Source organism: Branchiostoma floridae, chromosome 15 (assembly GCF_000003815.2).
Source record: "Branchiostoma floridae strain S238N-H82 chromosome 15, Bfl_VNyyK, whole genome shotgun sequence".
Classification (NCBI taxonomy): Eukaryota; Metazoa; Chordata; class Leptocardii; order Amphioxiformes; family Branchiostomatidae; genus Branchiostoma; species Branchiostoma floridae.
This window is the reverse complement of record NC_049993.1, coordinates 3,803,252-3,818,923: the sequence shown is the minus strand read 5'-3', so window position 1 is coordinate 3,818,923 and position 15,672 is coordinate 3,803,252. Positions and strand designations below refer to the sequence as shown.

Genomic DNA, 15,672 nt, shown 5'->3' with positions numbered 1-15,672 from the left:
AACAGGCCTAAAAGTCTTTTTTCTACATAATAGGAAACCTACAACCCTTACATGTAGACTACAGCTCCAAAATGCCAACATAAAAAAATCTTCTGTTTTCAAAATCAATACTGGACTCGTTGGAGACCTTCTACTCAAGCGTCAATTCGTGACCTTTGTCCAAGATGGGATTTCGTTATGGATGATCACTTTCTTTTGATTTCTTGATTTCATATCATATCACAGTCGTGGCACGCTGCAGTGCATCAGGCGATCCTCACTACTACCCGTTTGACGGAGGGGCTCACCACTTCCAAGGACCGTGCAGGTACATCCTAGCTAAGGACTGCGGCAACAGCAGCGACTTTACCGTGATGGCACAGAACGTCCCGATCTGGCCGGGTGCGGGTATTTCTGTCGTGCGTGAGGTATTCGTGGAGGCGCACGGATTCGTGGTGGGGATTCACCAAGGAAAGGCTGTCACTGTGAGTAACGGCCCAGATCTTCTATTGCTATTACACTATGAAATTTGTACGATAATTATGTGATACACACGAAACACTTTGCGAAAACACAAGAACCTTATAAAGTCACACGAATCATTATGCAAAGACGTACGAAACGTACGTATGTGATTTGCACGAACCTTATGCGAATAACGTAATGTCACATGATCCTGCGGTTGTCGGCAGGTTTCGCATAAGGTTCGTGCAAATCGCATAAGGTTCGTGTGTGTCACATAGTGATTCGTGCGAATCACATAAGGTTCGTACGTTTTTGGATAGTAATTCTTTGATTTTCATAAGGTTCGTGCGTTTTCAAGTAGTGATTATTGCGTATCACATTATGTCCGTACGGATCTCATAGGGTTCGTATAAATGCTTAGGCACCCCTGCTAAAGGTGTTGCCTGTATTGTAGTGAAAAAAAAACGACGTTCAGACCACAGCTAAATATAAGCAGAAAATAAAACATACAGTAAAATTTTTGAACTTTTGATTGACAATACAGCATATTCGGTGGAATAGCAGACTAAGAAAAAAACGATATTTATTTATATCATTAGTTTATCTCTTCTTACCGTTTGAGACGTTGTCTAGTTACGATGTATTCTACTATAATATCTGTCAGTTTGTTTTACCTGAATTACATTATAGCAATGCCAAATACTATAAAGGAACAAAATGTCAAAACCCTATAGCTGATTACGTTGTTCATAAAACTGAGATATGTATTTCTTTCATCAACAAGGTTGGTGGAGTGCCACACACCCTCCCCTTCAGCCTGGCAGGTGGTACGGTCGAAGTCAGCCTGAGTGGGCGGTTTGTCCGGGTTTTCCTGTCAAACTTCAGCGTTGAAGTTCTCTACGATGGTTCTCACGAAGTCCAGGTAAGCGAAGTTGACCATGGATAAAGTTATGAATTAGTATTCCAACAGATGGATTTGCTTCAGCAAGTGGTAATAACTGGCATGAATTGTAAGTGGTTTTCTTTAGCTTAAATGTGTTTCAAGAAAAGTTAGATTGTGCTACTTTTGTGTATCGTATGCATTTGTGGATTTTTGTCATCTTACAAACTACCGATTTATTCTAATATAGTATATCTATTAGATATTCTACTCTATAATCTATGTATGTTGAATGGCACCAACACCAGCATTGCATTCGAGATGCCCTTTGTGTTGCCTTTGTGCAATGTCAGTAATGTCAAAATCTAGAGCGAGTAAAAAGTGGATATGCAACCCGACAGATAGACAAGGATATCCATTACTGAGTTATACGTCGCTATTCTTCCTGTAGTCCGTGTGAATGGTATCATTTTCACTTGACTGAAATGAGGAAAGTCCTTTAAAGGCCTTTCCCAAGGGCATGCGATTGGTGACACGCCAGGCTTCGAACTCGGGCCCTTTTGAGCCTGAGCTCAACGCGCTGCCGAATGCGCCACGCGATCCACTTCATTAGTAGATTTAATTGCTACAAAGCATATCTCACCTGACATATTCACACCTTGTAGGTTGAGGTTCCTGGTGACTACTCGGGACAGATGTGTGGTCTGTGCGGAAACTATAACGGAGACACAAGCGATGACTACATGACACCAGACGGAACCGTTGTTGGAGACTGGAACACCTTCGGAGACAGTTGGCTCACCAACTCTGACACGTATGTTCTCTTCGCAGTAATTTATAAGATAACATGGCGTGAATGACTGACTGATAAGAAATCATGTCGTTTACTAAAAGTATGCTATACTTTGTACCTTTTCAGTATTTCTTAGAAACATGGCTTCAGCAATAGTTCTATTGTTTTGCCATTTTGTATCGATGTTTATAGCTTTATTGCACAACAATTGTACAAGGTACAAAGTATAACATCTACATAACTACAGTTATATAGCTTAACTTAAGGCTTATGTAACTAATACAGAAGTTGTTGTATGGAATAAAATTCTTACAATAATTGGAGGTTTTTACAATTAATTGAGGAATTTCTAATGTCTAAACCTTCTTTGATATATTTCCTATATCTGCCACGTAGGGATTGTGACATGTCATTGTGTATTTGTATTTGCACTTCAGGTCCATTGAGATAAATCCTTGTGTATAAAATGATAGCCTTTTGTATAAAGAATTGCTTATATCAGAATATTTGGGACATAAAACCATGAATTGAATTTGTCTCCTTCAGTTGTCCAGGAGGTCCTCAACCAACCCCGCCTCCCCCTTGTAACGACGCCGTCCAAGCAGCTGCCGAGTCGGCTGACAATTGTGGACTGCTTACAAATACTGCCGGCCCCTTTGGTGTCTGCCACGGTACCGTGGATCCTGAACGTTTCTTCACCAGCTGCGTGTTTGACATGTGCGCGTTGAGCGGAGACGCCGTGGGACTGTGTCAGAATCTGGAGGCGTACGCTGCCGCCTGTCGGGCAGCTGGTGTGGCGCCGTTTTCCTGGCGGACAGAAGGGCGATGTCGTAAGTTTCCTTTTGTCTCTTTCCATGTACATAAGTTTGTATTGCACAACATTCACTATTCTCCATCTTGCCCTATGGTCCCCATAACATTTATTTGCACACTTGGTTCTGGCAATATTTACGTCGTGACCGATTCCCATCTTTTTAGTCTTCCTTGCTTCCAACCTCGAAGCTTCGAGTTACCGTTCTCCTAGATCCTTTTCTGTTTCCTAATTTATTTTATTGCTCGTTGAACGTTTTCCAGGTGATTGGCTAACTCAGGAGCATAAAAGTGCTATTGTTTTTGATTCTGATAAAGTCATTCACAGGAAATTGTTTTAATTATTAATTCATTTGTAATTACTTAACTGAACTTAAAACCCAAACTGTAAAGCTAATTGTTTAGTTGCAGAAATAAAAACGTCCAGCACTGGTCTTTAATGTCAGTTACTTACAAGCAGCTCATTTCATTCATTGATTTAACCAGAAAATCTTTTTTTTCGTCCTGAACAGCTGGAGTTTGTGCAGTGAACAGTGCGTACTCTACATGCACCAGTTACTGCCCTGCGACCTGCGCGAACCCCAACTCAGAAGACCATTGTCCCCGCGGTTGTGTGGAAGGTTGTGGATGTGATCCTGGCTTCATCCTTAGTGGACAGGAGTGTGTTCCAGAAGAGCAGTGTGGCTGCACCGACGATGGAGGGCGTTACTACATGGTCAGTATATACGTTTATCGAGCTTGATCCTTTTGATGAGGTTGTCGATTGTGTGAGCAATGCTTTACCCTTTTCCTAACACCACAACCCTTCAACCCCTTAAAGTTGGCAAATATCGCACTACGTCTCCTTTTTTATACCAAGTCTTGAAGAAATGATTGCTCTGCAGAACGACACCAACTCTCACTGAATCGGAACGGGGGCCGATATCGACTTCGGGGAAAACAAAATCTTTCACCACTATTCTTTATGGACTTCATACAAACACTTACGTACATGCAGTAGTCAATATTAGTATTACTACCAAAATTTATACATAAAGTTACGTTTCTGATACGTATTAACAATCTTGCTTCCTCTAGCTTGGAGAACGTTGGACAGAGGAGGACGGACAGAACTGTGTCTGCGAAGCTGGGAATGTCATCACGTGTGTGGCGTGCGATGAAGATGAAGGCTACCAGTGGATACTGAGGGATGATGTCTGGGGATGTCACTGTGTGGAGGGCCCCTGTGCTGGTAAGCAAGACATTGTTTTTGATTCGTTCTTAGCGTTATAGTGATGCATTTGGAGAAAAAGGTGCTTATGGCTCCGATTTAAATTCGACAGAGTGAGCTTGATAATATAGCGGATTGACTCAACACATGATTTAGAATGGCAACAATTTACGAAGAAAACGTAGAATGTTTCCCTCTAAGTAACTTGCCTTTCGCGAAGCTACACGCACAAAATATCATCTCATAAGGCTCGTCTATGAGGCGTTGCCAAAAAGGACTACTTTATATTTATTGTATCAGCTAATATTTCGTTGATATGTTTTGTAACAGCTAATATTTTGTTTGTAATTGCTGGGATAGCTAATATCCATATGTTACCAGCATTCTAAAGATGTAAATTGGTACAAAACAAACAAACTCAAAACAAAAAAGTGTGGCAATTAAAACTATTGCCATGGCGACGGTTTTATTGTTTATAAGTATTAAGTATAATGATTGTTGTTGTAAGTGTGTTGTTTTTGTGTTCTATTCTTTCACCTGGCTGTATGCATGAAGATTGCTTCAAGCGATGGATGTTTATAGGGCATTGCTGTTAACAGGAAAGGAGATCTCTTGTGACGAGTGACCAGAAATGTTTCTCATTGTTATACAAATGAAGTCCTCATTTGCCAATCAGATATATCCGTAAACCTGGGTCGATATTATAAATATAGGCGGTACTAGAGGATACGGTCTTCCGTGTAGCTCCCGGATTATCGGCGATATCATATTACTGACTGGTTGCTTTTGGCCAGTTTTGGCATATCGATGTCTGAAGTATCACTCATCCCGTTTTGATCAATGTCATACCCTGAATTGCACACAGTGACATATGATAGCTGTTTTATGTATATTACAACACTTTTACCGGCTTTATCCGAGAGATCTGCGTGGCCTGGTTCATTGCAATCGAAGCATCGCCTCTTCGGTCCATCCCTCCTGGGGCCGGGGCCGCCAAACCTGGCTGGGTGGGCCTTGCCCTGACGCCCGCCAAACCCTCCTCCATGTGGAACCAGGCTGTCCCCACTGTTATCTACTAGACCTACTGCCTGTTCCCACTTAATCGCTGATCAGCTAGATGTTATCTTTGCTTTACCATAACGAGCTGCTGTCACACTGTTCCTAAGTTGATTTAGTAGTAGTCACCGTCCATATCGTTCTGTGAGCCGTGTTGCTATGCCTCGCGCGTCGGATTATTGTAAAAATCTCAACTTTTCTTTATATTTGCTTGATCAATCCTAGTTGTCATCAGTCATTTTCATGACTTAACTACAAAAATGAACTAAGCTATCCGGCAGAAGATATTATTCACTAGATAGTGGATAAGATGCCTAGTTTGGGACGGATTGTCCAGGGCAAGTTGCGGGTATTTTCGCCGATGTCTTCGAACATATGGATCGCAACACCCTACGTAGGTCCCGGATGATTCCGTCATACGCCTTTAAACTGATTAATGACAAGCTGAACTCGTTATTGTTATAACACTAGATAATATCAGGATGGGTGGAAATCATACGGCCGACCGTTGAAGCACACCTCAAGAAAGACGATCCAAGAATTCATTCTTTTACGCTTCTTCAATAAAAGGAACCAATGTAGCAGTTAAAACGTAGTACTTAAGAAAGGTTCTGATTCGCCATGGTTGTTTTTTTGCTTTTTAGGTTGCAGAATGAAATAAATGTGTCCCATTTTTACGAAATATTAGACCCGTTTGTGGTGGTGTCAAGTGACATCGTGATCACCAACCCCTGGAGTTGGGACTAAGTGGGACCAGATGGAGAGGGGATGGGTAAGACAGACGTGGCAAGGGAGGGGGGATTCGACCTAGCGATACCGGCAGGGGAAGACATGTGCACTAGATCTCTGAATAAAGTCTTTCATCTCCGCAACCACCATGCCTCTTTCCTGATCCTTGACTAACTACCTGGCCACTGTGACATATGGTAGTACGGCTGGGGTGAGTCAAGTTCAGCGGACGGGACAGAGGCAAACGAGGGTGACAAGGAGGCGTTCTGAGACGCAGGCCGACTTCGACACTGAGAGAGACGCCGGTCTGGAGTACCGAGCCCGCGGGGTTGACCAGCAAGGGGCGAGGCGACGACCAAGTGTCGGTTACAGGGGCGAGCGGGAGGGGAGGCGTCCGAGAGATGCAGGCCGATTCCGACTCTGAGACTGAGACAGCGTCGGCCCGGAGTGCCTGCGGCAATAACGGCCTGTAGTACTGGGGAGCGGCAGTGATTGGGGCATGGTCGGACGGCCACGCGGCGGGCGGAGTAGTGACCGAGGCAAGAGCGGGCCCGGGGAGAGAGACAGAGAAGGAAAGGTTGGTGGGCTCGCGTAATATCATTAGCGCATCGTGCACACCGGCCTTGTTCCTGTTGTTATTTAGTTCATTTTGCTTTGTTGTCGTAGTTTCAGATTTTGTTGGCGACTTAGTTAGATTTGCGACTTTGACTCAGATGAGTGGTCGGGAGTTTGTGATTGTGAGCGGCCAGGAGTTCAGTGGGGTCCAACGTTTCCCGACCAAATCTGGGTCAGGGGGGAGTAGAGAGAATTTTATCTGCTTTCAGCAGTTATGTATTAGAGTAGAGTAGCTTTAGCTAGGTAATTTTTCTATATAGGACAGTGAAGAAATAATTCTGTGACAAACCTTCGGTCACGCTCTGAGCGGCGAGTATTATGTGGACGTGGCGGAAGTCAGTGGGGGCGTCACCAGATGGGTCAGTTTAGATGTAAGAGATAGAGCTGTTTTGATTGATATAGATATACATGTGGGTTAGCGAACAGTGGAACTTATTTTGAAAGCGGGCGGGTCTGATAGTGTGGAGGAAGGGGCTGAAGCTGTAGTGTGTCCAGGAAAGCCATACTTCGGCGGATTCTACCGGATGGCGGGAAAATCCGGGCACATGAAGGCCGGCAGGGGATAGGACATATGGGCTTTACTCCCCGGGGTACGATAGTAATGTGTAGTTCGTTATTTTAAATCTCGTATGATGTTTCCAGGGCAGGTCATGTGTGTCCGGCGTTTCGTCACGTGTAGTTGTCGGAATGTCTTTGTGTTTATGGGTTGAGGATTATTAATGTCGAGAGGTAGAGGTGAAGGCGAAGGAGATTAGTTGAGGCGTAGGTGAGGTGTCGAGGTTAGGAGGCCGGTGTTTTGTGCGTCAGTGGTTGCTATGCGTTGTCCTGTCCGACCCCAACCTCTACAGGCGTGATTCCACAGCACGACTCGGCAGACAACGACGGCCCGACGTCCCGACGGCCCGACGTCGAAGGAGTCGTCGTCGCGGGAGCATCCAGCCGGGAGGCCTCTGTTGACAAGACAAGCCTCTTCCCGACGGGCAGAGGGGTTCCTGCCGTTTCCTGTGGTTCCGGGACATTAGTTGTTTGATAGGTAAAAGATTCGGTATTCTGGTTTACTTTAGGCTGGAGCCACCCGAAGTCCCCGTGCACTGCATATTGCAGTCGTTTGTGCTGAAACGTTAGTTTCCACATTATGTATTGTTGTGTCTTTGTTATCGCAAAGCCAAGCCGAAAAAGAGAGATTGTTGTGTCCGTATTTGTTGTGTAAAGGAGTATACTCAGTATAGTCGGGGCTGGTCGTTACGTAGATAGAGGAGAGGATCTCCGGCAAGAGAGTGAGAACAGATGCAATGTTGTCGTGGCCGGAACGATCTTTAATCGCACAGAGTCGATTAGTACTCCTCTCTCTTCTCTAGTTCATCTGTTCGGACCGGTCCTAACATCACTACTGTTTATGTAACCAACGGGGACAGACTATTGAAACCACGTGCCCATTGATCATGTTACTCTCTAAGCGAGCCGCCCCTCTCGACGGTCTCAAGAGAGCACAAGACAGTCTTTCTCAGAATTCTCAAGTCTCTAGAGTACTCGTCAGCAGACAAATGCCACTGCGTCATGGAATTCGGAGGCTTCCATATGGAGCCCATATGTGTCAGAATCCTATAATAATCATTATGTTACAATTGTGCTCGGATCGGCGGTGTATTGTGTTTATTTTACTTCTTTTACGTTTCGACACTCGGGCTCCGACAAAGTTTAAGATACCAAGGTTTTTGTTTCCTCTGGTTTAATCTCCAAGCAGATCCTACGGTGCCATAAGATAGTATCAAAGCTGGCCAAGGAGTATAGCCGGCCAAAGGGAGTCAAGTGAGCACCAGTACTTTGATGCTATATATTACGCCACCGTGGATCTGGCTGGAGATTACCTCTGGTTATGAGAGATATAGTCTTTATCGGTCAAAGTGATGACACGTTAGCATCCACAGATGAATTGTTGTGTGTTGTAACCGACAGAATAATCTAATTTCTACCGATCAAGACAAACAAAAGTTTCTTAGTTTCTATCACTTATTGCGGAATCAACGTATTCATATCTTTCCTTTCTCCCTCTCTGTGCACACAGGTAAACGTCGTCATGACAACCCTAAGGTTACAGAGTGAATCGACTGACTAGCGCAAGCCCTGATCGTGATGGTTTGGTCTGTGCGACCATATCACTGCAGAAAAAATCAAATGAAGATCACAGCAGAAAAAAATCGTGAAATAGCACGAGTCCCAAACCATACATGACTTAAAACACAATGAAATAAAAACCCTCATACCAAACATTACAATCCTCATACATACACGACATCTACACACCAAACGGTCCTAGATACAAGCCAAAATATATGGCTGACCCACTTATCTCCTCTATTGCTACATAATATCTGGTAATTTGTTAAAAATGTGATGTGCTGTATAGTCATTCAGGCGGTCATAAAGAACTTAACACTAAACATTGCTTTGATTACATGTTGCCGTCTACTCAACAAAGCAATAGATTTTTAACAATTCAAAACATAGCAGACTTAATACGTGAAACGAAAAAGAATCTAAAACTTAGCATAATATTCCTAGTTCATTACATCGATTTTGTCATCGTATTATACCCATTTCCCCAAAAACATACTTAAAACCTCATCAAAATAAATTCCCTGGGGAATACTCAGATGATACTACTGCGCATGCCTGTAAAAATTCCTCACATGCCTACGAAATTCTGGGAATTCTTGTCAAACGGTCGCACACTATAATATTAGGCTCGCCCCTGGGGCGTCGCCAAAAAAAGAAAGAAACATAAAAAAATACAGGCACCAAACATTATAACGACAGTTTTCTAAGGAGTTATGAAGAGTTATGAATTGACGAGTTCATCGGTAAATGCAGGTCCCTACAACTTCAGGAGAATTATCTTTTTGGCAATGAGGAAAAATGTCCAATGGTATGACAAATGTCTCGAAAATACATTCACATGTTGATAAATATATATTCTTGTACCTCGTTGCTGGCATAGATGAATGCAGGTCTGATCCATGTCAAAATGGCGCCACTTGTATCGACAATGACAACGGATACACCTGCAATTGTGCTGCTGGCTATAAAGGAGTTAACTGTGAAACAGGTAAGTTTGCAATTACTATAAATGAAGAAGTTGTGTTAGTTTTAGCTAGTAGCTGTTCTTTGGAATTTAGGGACAATTTTGTTTAGGATCTTGGCAGAGGCTATCTTTTGAAGAAGCTGACAGATACTCGCATGATTACGTAGATAATATTAAACTAGTTAAACCGTAATTTTCAACACAAAAAAATGGACTTACCCAAATTTTCGACTGAACAGCACCAGTCTTTGTCACGGAAGGAACAATACACTGCTGTCGTGACGTCACGTTATGTACGTAGAACACATGACTCAGTAAGCGGTGGATCATAGGTTGCACGTTTCTATCTGCATAGCGTAACACGTGTTGCAAATTACAGTTTGACTAGTTCAATAATGACTTCCACTAACAGAAATGAACTTTCAAGTTATGATTAATTAGATGTTTAAAAATAAATAAAAAGGTCCTGATGGGTTAACAATCATTCCAGTCAGGATCAAATTTTGATTTGGTGCTGCATACCATGCTTAGATTATTCAAACATATAACTAACTTTAGTTCCGTTATTAAAAATCATTAAAATTTAATAAAAACGCTGATAATACACCAACCGTTAAAGCCATCATCATTCAGCATAGACATAAGGTCGTCAATAGGTGTTAATTGCGTGTATCATAGGCGACAAAGAGTACCATTATTAGCCACAAAAAAGAGAGATTAAATAAAGACGACATACTCATTTTCACATGTCCTCTCTCTTTGTCTATTATCAATAAGAACACATGTGCATTGTTAAAGAGGAGACTTACTAATATGTATACGTTTTCTCATCAACTGTCCTTAGATAACGGTAAGCTAAGATTTTACAAAAGTGTTAAATCCGAATACGCAATGGAAAATTATCTATATCATAATGAGTTTAATGAAAGACCCGCCATATGTAAGATAAGAACAAATGCACATCCGTTAGAAATAGAAAGGGGCCGCTATAAACATCTCCCTGTTCACGAGAGATTGTGTACATATTGCCCAATGAATGCAGTGGAAAATGAAATACATTTCATCAGCCGGTGTACCCACTATTAAAAACCGAAAGAAACACATTATTTCAAATAATTGTCACTATTTCACCAAGCTTTTACCACCTAAATGATCACCAAAAGACTATATTTCTACGAAAAGCACAAAATTCCACCATCATACAGAACGTGGGGCAGTTCATTGACCACTGCCTTCAAAGAAGAAGTCAAACCCGACGATAGTATCCATAGTATCATGTAGTTGATTTGACACTAGTTTTATGTATTACTCTAATTATTTCTCTTAGTTCTTGAGATTGTATATGCAATTATCCCTCGGGCATGATTTTGCAATTAAACATCTTTTATTGTCTTTCTATAGAATTGTCATGCTCCGACCTGCATCCTGGCGTTAAACCTGCCAAGAACTTCGGCAGGTACCAGAACTATTGCTTCTGGTCCTCCTCCAGGAGAAACCGGCGGCGCAACTACAGGGACGCCCGGCAAAAGTGCGAGTCTTATGGCGGGACGCTGGCTATGATAAAAGACGAAGGTATACAGACATTCCTTAGAGAGCACCTGAAAACTACAAGCGGTGGTGCAACTCAAAGGTAAATAAATAATCGGATACTCGGATTCTGTAAATGCAGAAAATTTCGCGGTGGTTTTATATTCGCGGTTAAAATTTAAAACCATCGCGAACATCTTTCGATGGCAGCAAGAGACTACAGTGCGTGGTACTTAAAACCACCGTTAAATGTCCCTTTTCTCGCTACCGCGAAATTAAATCCCCGCGAATTTAAATGCATATACAGTACTTTGGTTCTCAGTTACCGCTGGAAGCGTGTATCCCTGCAAGGAGGGGTTGATGACCAACTCTTTCCCTAAGCAGCCTTTGACCGTACGGTAGCAAAACCAGCGTGGGGATTTTGCTGCCCTGCGTTACAAATTGATTCATTTTTAAAAGTTACAGATTGAAATGTCAATAAATAATGCCTTCGATTTCTTAGTACTTACTTGTCAGCTGTCTTTTAACAGCAGAGATAAGGCTCATGCTGTTGTTGTTGTTAACGTTTTCTTATTCGTTTTATCGGGCTTTCTTTTTTTGTCCTCGTTCTTGATGTCGCACCATAAAGTCGACTTTAAAAAGGAAAATAAAATAGCCAGAGTCTACCCTCTGCATAGTGAGTACCATGCCATGTAACATGAAAAGTGGATTACGCATTGGACAGAATTTCCAGACGTGAAATTCACAATATTATATAAAACAAGATTGTCAGACTGCCAAGCACCTTTGCTGACGTCACACTTCCGTTTCGAATGTGTGACTTTAACTGGGTCTCTGGGTCAATTTAACTTCAGAAGGATCAGAGGACTGTATAGTATAGAACAAGATTCTTACAAAGAACGTGGTATTTATTTTACATAGGTATAAGACCTTGGATTTTTTGTGTACTTTAGGACCTACTGGATCGGCCTGGATGACCTGAACAATAAGTGTAGGTTCGTGTAGAATGACTGGACCAGGCTGGGACCCTAAATGTATAAATATAGAACAAGATTGTCACAAAGAACGTAATATATCTCACATAGGTTTCAGATATTGGATTTTTTTTGGTGTACTTTAGGAACTACTGGATCTGCCTAGATGACCTGAACAGTGAGCGTGAGTTCGTGTGGAATGACTGGACTAGGCTGGGATCCTAAATATCTGAGTATCTACGTATAGAACAGGGTTGCCAGAAAGAACGTAAGATATTATTAGGTTTAAGATGTTCAATGTTTTGTGTACTTTAGGAACTACTGGATCGGCCTGGATGACCTGAACAGTGAGCGTCAGTTCGTGTGGAATGACGGGACCCCACTGGGATCCTACCACAAGTTCCGGTCCAGCAGCCCCCATAAACTGAGGGACTGTGTGGCGCTGTGGAGGACGGGAAAACTGAGCCGTTGGTACATACTGAGCTGCCGGGACCGACTGCCATTCATCTGTCAGACGGGTGAGCAATAAGTGTCATACTTCAAAATGTCCAAAACAATGTTTTCTACACATGACAGGCACATATTTTGCAGCATTTCAAGTTAGAGGGACAAAACTACCACTGAAGATGGCCCGCCGATACTAAAGTAAAATGCAATGGAGACAACCTAGCCTCGTTTAGGTGCAATGACCCCGAATGACGCCGGAAACCCAAGATGGCCGCCGTTTTGGAATGACACTTATTCACAAGAAGTGTGATTTTTTTCGACAATCAGCCATACAGTTGATATTGGTATGCAAATGATTAAAGGTAGTGATTACAGCAATACTGTAAGGCAACGATGAACGCATTACTTGAGCCAAAAATCATAACTAAATCACAATTCATGAGCACAAATAGATATACATAGATACTATACATAGTTATGTCACACTTTTGTATGTTGTATCCATTATATACGGACTTAAGGGAATTGCACAAGTTCAAAAATTGGTCGTATCAATTGTTTTGAAGTTTTCAAAATTTCAAATTTACTCCAAGAGGAGTAATATTTTACAATCTAGGACATGTCGACAGTACTCGCAGTCTGTGTAATGGGTTGGGCAAATTAGGGGTAGCCAGGTACCTCTTCTGGATCCGGATCTGTGATTATTGATAACATTTCTACGAAAAATTGACCGTATAAAATATTTTGAAAAATTCCTACCAGTGTGAACAGTGTCCTACCAGAGACAGTGTGAAACTATACTAGAACAAAAACAATAAAGCGAATGAAAATATAAGATCTTAATTAAGTTTTATTATAGAATATAAAAACAAGTGCCACAACCTGGCATTCGATGTGTTCTGTTCTTACAAGCATCTTTTTGTTTCACAGACTACGATGTGAACAAGTAAGATGATGACGCGCGTGACGTCAGCCTATCAACCTTATGACGTCAGAGAAACATCGCAACAAACGTTAGATCAACGTCATCACGTCAGAGAAACATTGAAGCAGAATATCGCAAAAGATAGTAAGAATATAGCCATGAATAAAACGCATATATTTCAGTTACACTACAATACAATGCTGCTAGTAGTCATTTGCAAGATTGCTTGGATCTCAAAGATTTCAGGTTAGGTCAAATAAATAGAATTAATGGTGACTTCCATGTACAGTTCAATGGGTATAGATCATTTCATGGGTTATGGGAAGAAAGTTTACGTTCTTTGATAGGGTGCCATATTATCAAACCTGTTATCTAATTGAATTAGGATAATTAGAATTGACGGCAAACATGTTAATTGCAATTTGCATACACTTTTCATCACTTCCATGTTTGACACACAGAGATTTCTTAGTCTTTTATACAAAGGTAAAAATATTTACTTATATTTTGTTTTAATTTTTGACATATAATACGTTAGATTGGTTTATTTACTAGATCTAGAGAGAACGTTGAAACCAATGAAAGCAAACTTCTTGATTTCTAGTGGAATGACAGTAAGGTACATATGGATTTCGACTTAAGACTTGGACATGTTAGACTTACAAACTTGATATTATCATGTATCGTATATATCATTATGATAGTTTCTATTCTAATAACCATTCATGTATTCCTGTCGATCATATATTTGAATTTTGCTGCAAACCCTTCAAATGACGATTCATGTAAATTTCATTAAAGTAAGAAAAAAAAAATCAATTTTGGTGAATCATTACTCCGCTGAAATCTTTATCATTGCCCTCAAAAATTTCATCTGTGACGATCATACGTCTTTGAAACTAACAAAAAGGCTGGATTTTTTTAATTGGGTCGCAAAGGGAAAGGCCATCAAAAAGTAATTATATCCAACGCATCCTTAAGGTAATATTTCAGGCGACTCGATGCTATAAGCATTTAATGTCACAAGAATTTATATGTTAGATATATTATAACGCAATAAATATAACGATATAACGATACTGAAATCCATTTTAATAAATAACAGATTTATCTGTCTCCTAAGGATTTAACTTCACTGTTTAATTATTTAGTTGAGGTTTAAGGTTCTTTTCTATATTTGTAGTTTGTACGAATTTTCCTTTACTTTTTACTGCACCAATAAAGCTTCTTCACATGATCTATTTTTATTTTGTTTATATATGAATCTTAGCAGCTCAATGTGCTAATACAAAGTAGACTCCAGCAGGAAACATTCAAATTTATTCAGATTTACATATTTCAAAATGTATGTGATAAGTTAGTCAGCAAAAAAAGCTGTCAAACAAACTCCACAATGGCGTGTTGGTTATACATACTTCGCACCAACCTATTGGTCATATATATGGCAAGAAATTGGACATAGGAGATCACAGTGCATTTCCAAACCTAAGAGAAAGCATGATATTTCACCCAAGGGAATTGCTTGATATTTGCAACATAGTACACCTTACATGCCTTAATGGCCAAAATCACTTCTTCATTAGGCACATCACTCGTTCTCATTGAAATGTAAAAAAAATGACATTTTTATGGTCGAAAAATAAATCGGCTTTATGTTCTGAAAACCACCTGGTTGTTTAGGAAAACTCCTGTTTTAAACAATATCCATCAACAAGTCGAGTTATCTTGTTCACAGCCAAACGCAATTACATACAAAGCTCCCTGGAGACCAGCAGGAAAACGCCACGTACACAATTTTCGAACTTGACCTTCCTGTTTTTAAACCCTACCTATCCACTAAACATCATTAATATCCATCAACAACATTTCAAGTTATCTTGTTTACAGCCAAACGCACTTTCTTATAACGCTCCTTGGGGACCAGTGGAAAACGCCACGCACACCATTTTCGAACTTGATCTTTGTTTTTTGTGACCCCTACCTATCCACCAAATATCATTGATATCCATCATCAACATCTCGAGTTATCTTGTTTATAGCCAAACGAACTTTCTTATAACGCTCCTTGGGGACCAGTAGGAAACCGCCAGGTACATCATTTCCTTAGCTGACCTTCTTTTTTACAACCAATACACACCTATCAAATATGATCAAAATCCATCAACATCTTTTTTAGTTAT

General features: G+C 41.0%; 1 protein-coding gene across 2 annotated transcripts in view; it reads left to right on the top strand.

Moving 5' to 3' along the window:
- LOC118432311 (IgGFc-binding protein-like) overlaps positions 1 to 13,591 on the top strand; it is a 39,620-nt gene extending 26,029 nt beyond the window's left edge. The window contains exons 20-29 of one of the 2 annotated variants that reach the window (XM_035843851.1): positions 226 to 464; positions 1,229 to 1,366; positions 1,990 to 2,138; positions 2,664 to 2,947; positions 3,440 to 3,642; positions 4,005 to 4,158; positions 9,536 to 9,643; positions 11,021 to 11,249; positions 12,436 to 12,638; positions 13,498 to 13,591. In XM_035843851.1, coding sequence (XP_035699744.1) covers positions 226 to 464; positions 1,229 to 1,366; positions 1,990 to 2,138; positions 2,664 to 2,947; positions 3,440 to 3,642; positions 4,005 to 4,158; positions 9,536 to 9,643; positions 11,021 to 11,249; positions 12,436 to 12,638; positions 13,498 to 13,517 — 1,727 coding nt within the window. In that variant the 3' untranslated portion in view covers positions 13,518 to 13,591. Of the gene's footprint in view, positions 1 to 225; positions 465 to 1,228; positions 1,367 to 1,989; positions 2,139 to 2,663; positions 2,948 to 3,439; positions 3,643 to 4,004; positions 4,159 to 9,535; positions 9,644 to 11,020; positions 11,250 to 12,266; positions 12,416 to 12,435; positions 12,639 to 13,497 lie in introns of those variants that run through there. The other variant, XM_035843852.1, reaches the window with a different exon arrangement.
- Positions 13,592 to 15,672: the final 2,081 nt, after the last annotated feature.